The 6,858-nt window shown below is 35.9% G+C and overlaps 1 protein-coding gene across 1 annotated transcript in view; it reads right to left on the reverse strand.

Moving 5' to 3' along the window:
- Positions 1-253: 253 nt before the first annotated feature.
- The window catches only part of LOC107671940 (isocitrate dehydrogenase [NAD] subunit gamma, mitochondrial-like), a 12,818-nt gene continuing 6,213 nt past the window's right edge, over positions 254-6,858 (reverse strand). The window contains exons 10-12 of the mRNA XM_016464952.1: positions 5,486-5,632; positions 5,312-5,406; positions 254-323 (exon numbers count right to left, since the gene is read on the reverse strand). Of these exons, the coding sequence (XP_016320438.1) occupies positions 254-323; positions 5,312-5,406; positions 5,486-5,632 (312 nt within the window). The remainder of the gene's footprint in view (positions 324-5,311; positions 5,407-5,485; positions 5,633-6,858) is intronic.

Raw genomic sequence — 6,858 nt, forward strand, 5'->3', positions numbered from 1 at the left:
TATTTGTAAGATTTATTGACTTAGTCATTGTTTTGGTAGGGATGTGCACCTTCATAACTGAGGCTGATGCGATATGCATCTCGATGCATAGCCAATGATACGATACATTAAAAATTCATATGAAGCAGCTACCGATGCGATGTGATACGATTCACCCCTATTACGATGCAGTGCGATTTGATTCAACACAATGTGATTCAATGCAATATGATGCAATGGCTATGCAAGTCAATATGGATGGTGGCAGACATTCTTAGAGAGAGTGGGAAAGAGAGGAAGCCGTGGAAGGAGGGGTGGGTTGGAAAAACAGCAGCTGTTTGGCACTGAGGAACAGGACAACATAAGATGCTAAAATAAAGCGCACAGCCGATGCGATGTTCTTACATAGCAGATCTCACCGTAAGGCCTGTTTCACACCGCATGCAAAATTAACAAGTTCATGCTAATATTAACACTTATTCACACTGCCCACGTAACAGAGGAATCCTGGTGAATCCAAAGGTGCTAAATACACTAATGCTGTTTACAGTTAAAAGGATAGTTCAACCAAATATAAAAATCCTGTCAAGATCGCAGAATTTTCAAGATCACACATTTGTTGTGGTACTCTCCAAGGGTGAATAAAGTCGTTATTTTTGTTTTCTTTGCACACATAAAGTGACTACTTTAACAATGTCCTTACTATGTTTCTGGGCCTTGATCGTGGTAGGACACTTGCTGTCTATGGAGGGTCAGAAAGCTCTCGAATTTCATCAAAAATATCTTAATTTGTGTTCCGAAGATGAACGAAGGTCTTACAGGTTTGGAATGACATGAGGGTGAGTAATTAATGACAGAATTTTCATTTTTGGGTGAACTATCCCTTTAATCTCAACACTTTTATGATTTTTTTTTTTTTAATGACACTTTGCAACACTCATCATGGCTGCTGTAGGAGTGGAACAGTTGTTCAATTAATGGAGAGAATGCTAATGCACATTATCAGCCTTAAAAAAATATTTTTGTGTGTGTGATGTTAGCTACAGTAGTCAATATTATGAGGCAATTTTACCACATTTTATTCCTGATTGAAATATGTTTCAGTATTTTCACATTCAGGTAGATAGGAGCTGTATTTGCATTAATGGAAACAGTTGAAATTAAATTGCTGCTTTAATAACTTGCCTTAAAGGGACTGCGTAACAAATAGGGTTTCAATGTCAAACCTATTTTTTTGCCACATGTAGCACATTTAAAAAAAAATACAGAGAAAAAAATGCTGTTTCTTTGTAAAGCTAATTGTCTATGTAATGGTTTTTCAGTATAGACTGCACTACTCATCCATTGTTTAAAAAAACAAATAAATACAAAAATACACACATCGGGGCTGATTCAAGTTCCAAACTTAAATTTTCTGTTCAGTAAATCTGTCTGAATCTAGACCAGTAGTTGTTCAAAACAATATTTCAAAGATATATAATATATTTTTAAAACCGTTGTTGTTATGAAAATTGCTTTTAACCTTTATTTACAGAAATTAGGAGTGACAATATATTAAAATAATTACATTTAAATAATTTGATCATTAAAGTTAATATAATAAAATTACAGAAGTTCAGCATTTATATTCTTTATTTCCAGTGAATATATATTGCTTTTTAAAAAATATAAACTTTTTACTCACAAATTCTCAGTAATGTCTACCTGATAAAATATTTTAACATCACTTGATATATCTAAGAAAAAATGTAGTCATTATAGAAATTTCCATGGCTTCTTGGGATTTTATTAGTTTCTATGACTTCTCAGGTCTAGAAATCACACTTTTAAAATTTCCACATACATGCATGTTTTCCAAGACTGTGGGAACCCTGGTTCTTAAGTAAAAATGTCAGTCATTGAGGGAAAAAATAAAATAAGAAATATGTTTAAGTCTTGAATATGAGCAGTTTTATTTCATCTTTTTTTTTTTTTATAATTAAAACCATCTTGTTGCCCACCTGCAAGTGTGTATGCACAACTGATACACATGGTTTAGGCAGTACAGTTTTTGGATTGAATTCAGTGTAGATTAATTACCATTTAGATGCAAATGTGACTCCTCCCCTAGTGAAAGATAAATATACCAAAATGTATTTGAAATATATTTATTTCATGCCAAGTATACTACAAAAATATTTACATATTTTTGTGCTTAAAAATACCCTGCAATTGTATTTTTGATATACTAAACTGGTATACTTAAAGTCTGCTAAATGTGAACATCTAATTTTGCATTTTAATTGTGTGGAAGTAGTGCTGAAGTCCAATTAAAGATATATTGAAGTATATTTGATTGTGCTAAAGTGGAGCTATTGCAAGTATACTTTAGGTATAGGCCTACTTAACTTAAAGACAAAGACAGATATTATTCAAAGATCAAACAATCCTCATCAATAGTGAGATTAAAACACATTTTAGGCTTAATAATACAAAATGTGTATTGTGCACAAGTAGAGCTCCAAATAAATTTTTATAAGTCTCGAGCGATATTTCACTAAATATATTAATAGACTACTATACTACTTAGTATGAAATAAATGTATTTTAAATATATTACTTTTTTACTATAGGTTCGTAATGTAGATTTCAAGATGATCAAATTTGTAATAATTCTCAAATGGACCACTCCTGATAACATTTTATTTAACTTATTAAAAGGAACACTCAAAGCAGTAATCGCAGAAATCACTTTATTCTATATAAGCGCAGCTAATGAAAGCATGCTGCTGCTTACGTGTGTGTGTGAAACAGGCCTTGCGGTGAGACTGGAGCACTCACACTCGCCCCTAATGTTACCATGGAAATAAGCAGTGGCCCTTGTAAGTTCCTGCTGGGGAATTGAGCAACTCCTGCTGTTGTTTCCATTGTGGCTGGATCTATTGCACACAGCCGCTGATGCTGATCCGGGATGACTGCAGGTCTCGAGGAGGGCAGCGGCTGTCTACACTAATTACTACAGCCTATGAGAACCTGCACTGAGCAGCGTGATGGACAGACCGAGAGGGGCAGAGATGTACACATGTGGAGGGAGGGAAAAAGGAAGAAGAGATGGAGTGAATGCATACTTGGAAGAGTTAAGAAAAAGCAATAATCAGAGCGGTTACATGAGCAGCTAGACAGCGTCATCGCTGGCTCCACTGGGCTTTCAACTGCCCTGCATTTTGGCAACATTTTGGTCAAGACGTCTTCAATTTTTGATGACATTAAGTAGCTGCGTCGATGTAAATGTGAGGGTAAGGAAAGGTATGAAATCACAAATGAGGGTTCCCCTTTGGACAGAAAGTGGGAACAAGGCCAGCCTACATTATAATCATATATCCTTAAGTCCACAACAAATTATTGTTAAAGAGACAGGAGAGGAACAAAGATTTTGAAATAAATACAAGGGTTTTATTAAAAATGAAAATGCTGAAAGACAAAAACATTTCAAATCTGCATGTGAATTTTGTAAGTAGACTTGATTGGGGGAGGTGGGGAATGAAATGCAGGTTGTGTGTAAATGAGACCAATATCTTTTTTAGATTTATTATTATTATAATAATTGTTTTAAAACATTTATTATTTAGATGGAACATGGTTATTGCTCAGATCGAAGGTACCCAAATATTATGCATGTTTACTTACAAGTACTTATTTATTTTTAATTTGCTTGGTTAAATATGGATAAAAATGGCGTTTTAAGGGATAATCAATGGGTTCAATAGGTTATACTGTAGGCCTACTATGGTTTTACTTCACATCTAATTTTCACAATTGAGTTTTTTTGTCTACCGTAAATATTGTTTTAAAAGTGTATTTTCCATGGTTCTTCAGCTAAATGTTGACAACAATTTTTTTTTCCATTAAATAATATTAAATACGTTGAGTAACCTGACTAGTTGGGCACTTTCACAAAACATTCCTGATCCCCCCACCCCCCCTCCCCCCCTGACTATTTGCTTTGTATGTCCAGGGTACAGATAGAGGAAAGGAGGAAAACAGAACAATCTTCGGTTTCCTCTGGGAAAAGAGATGAAACTGCCATCCTCAGCACTCCTAAACTGAGAGCCCGGCTGTTTTGGAGAGCCCTCTTCAGTTGGAATATGTCTTGTTTTTGAAAGCACAGTTACAGACAGCAAAAGTACTTTCGGCCCTTTTCCGTTTGATTCGCGAGCTGTTTTTCTCTGCGTTGCTGGAGCTGAGATGCAGAAGCTGTTTTTCTCATTTTACTGCAGAGGTACTTCAGTACTCCGATGTATACTACTAGCAAAGCGATCATAACGGCCCGCACGTGCCCCTCTCTCCCTCCTGCTGTGAGCAAAGATCGTCAAATATTTTTATTTTTTTTGCCAATAATTCAAATCATGTGAGGGAATGTATGTGTGATCAACAGAAACCCGTAATCAGTATAACCCTGCTAAGGCCTTTGTTCTTCTTTTTCCCTTCCTTTTCACTCCTTTTCTGACATTCCATCACTTTCCTTTTCATTGCCCTCTGGCTGGCAATGGCAAACTGTCTTTTTTTCCCCCACTCAATTGCTCTCTCATCAAGAGAGTGTTGTTACATTGATTTAATAACCACAGGGTGATATTAGTTGCTTTAAAGACTTTCTATCCTTTGATGGATCTTTTTCTCATCTGACCTCTTTGTTTCTCCTGCTTACAATTATTTGAACTCCTGCAGGTCAAAAACAAGTGTTGTTGCTTGTCAAAGCTCACTAATTCAGCCAACCTTCGAGTAATTTCCCTTTCTGGGCATCATTCATAAAAACAAAATGAAAAAATACTTGTACGGTTGGTTGGATGAATCAAATAAATAAATCAACCTCAAAAGATTGGCTGTTATTAATACCAATCATAACACGACGACTGCCAAAAATCTTTGCACAGCACTTTCACAGGCATGTGTTTTGGACAAGTATCTAAACCTCTTAACTTTTGGTTTCCTAATTCACTGATGACAGATGTACTTGCGCTCAACATTCCTACAGGATTCATGATGCAGAATATCTAATGGATGATTACCAAAGATGGAAACACTCAAATGCCATGTCAAAATAAATTTATAAAGAAAAGCTTAGTTTATATTTTAAAGAGTATAAATTAGTGCTGTCAAACGATTAATCGCATCCAAAATAAGTTTTTGTTTACCTAATATATGTAGGTGTACTGTGTATATTTATAATGTGCAGGCCTATATAAATACACACACATACAGTATATATTTTGAAAATATTTACATGTGTATACATTTATATTCTTATATATATCCTCCAATGAAAATGATCAAATTAATATTCATACACACATACTTTAAGTGATCCAGCATCAGGCAGCTGGCCAGCAGTGTGGCTGTGGGATTTGCAATATTATTGTTAGCAATATTTTTTCCAGTGTTCCTAGTGGCCTATATAAAAACAAACAATATCTCATGTGTTCTGTAGTCAGTCTAATGGCTGACCAGTACATGCTCTGTTCTTTCTTACGGTCTCAAAAACAGCGTAGTCCTTGCCGTAGTTGACTCCTGGTACTAGACCTGGACCTCCAACAAGTCCAGCGCACACATTGCTCACCACATTTCCATAGAGATTAGGCATCACCATCACGTCAAACTGCTGGGGCTTAGAGACCAGCTACATCAACAAAAACATATTCAAAATATTGGTAACACTTTAGTTATTGATATTGGTAAATCTTTCTGAGTTAAGTGAAATTGGAGATAAATAAGGCAAAGCTGCATTATAAAGAGAAGATAGAACGGGAGTTAAGAAATAGTAATTTGGGCTCAGTCTGGGATGGCATGAAAACCATAGTTGGGACAAAGCCTAAAAGAGATTCTAATATAGTATTGGAAGGGTATAGAGATGATTTTCAGCTTGCACAAGCATTCAATTAATTTTTTGTAAGGTTTGATACTCATGATTTTGAGAGTAATCTCTGTGAGCAGAAAAATAATTTAATTGGTAATAGACCTATTCCGTTTGAAGAACAGGATGTTATTAACATGTTTAAACATTCAAAAGCTAGGAAAAACTCGGGCCCTGATAATATTGAAGGTCGGCTGCTTATCTCCTGTGCAGAGTAATTGGGATCTATTTTTTATTATATTTTTCAACTGTCCCTTACTCAACAGAAGGTGCCGAGATTATGGAAATCCTCTACAGTCATCCCGGTGGCTAAAAATAATCATCCAGTAGAACTAAATGATTTTAGGCCAGTTGCGCTGACCTCTTTAGTAATGAAGAGTTTTGAGAGATTGTTGAAAAAAGGGCTCCTTACAATGGTAGAAGATTCTCTCGATCCTCTTCAGTTTGCTTATAGGGCCAGGCGTGGGGTAGAGGATGCTACGGCCACCTTGTTGAATTTGGTACTTCAGCATTTAGAGGGAACTAAGACTCATGCTAGAATTTTATTCGTTGATTTCTCATCTGCTTTTAATACGATTCAACCTCACATTTTAGTAGAGAAACTTTTGAGCTTTGGTTTTGATTTTTGTATCATTGGTTGGATCCTTGACTTTCTAACTGATCGAATTCAGAGAGTAAGGGTAAATGGATGTGTAGGAAACTTTTTCCTCGTCGAAGCAGAGACCAGGAGACGTTGGGATATGTTTCATACAGAAGTCACTCTTTATTGAGGACTCGAGCGGCGCTGCAGTCATCCCAGTCTGACTAACGTAGTGTTACATTGTAGTTTATATAAATTTTAAAGGGGCGGGATACATTCAGTAGAGTTGGAGACAATCTAACCCATAGCATGCAAATGAAGTACAGGCAATCAGCCCGACACCGGCATTTTCCCAGCCTTGATCTCATCAGCATAACAGTGTCATTCAAATGCATAGGTGCTAATCCAATCA

Source organism: Sinocyclocheilus anshuiensis, unplaced genomic scaffold (assembly GCF_001515605.1).
Source record: "Sinocyclocheilus anshuiensis isolate Anshui unplaced genomic scaffold, SAMN03320099.WGS_v1.1 scaffold1053, whole genome shotgun sequence".
Taxonomy (NCBI): Eukaryota; Metazoa; Chordata; class Actinopteri; order Cypriniformes; family Cyprinidae; genus Sinocyclocheilus; species Sinocyclocheilus anshuiensis.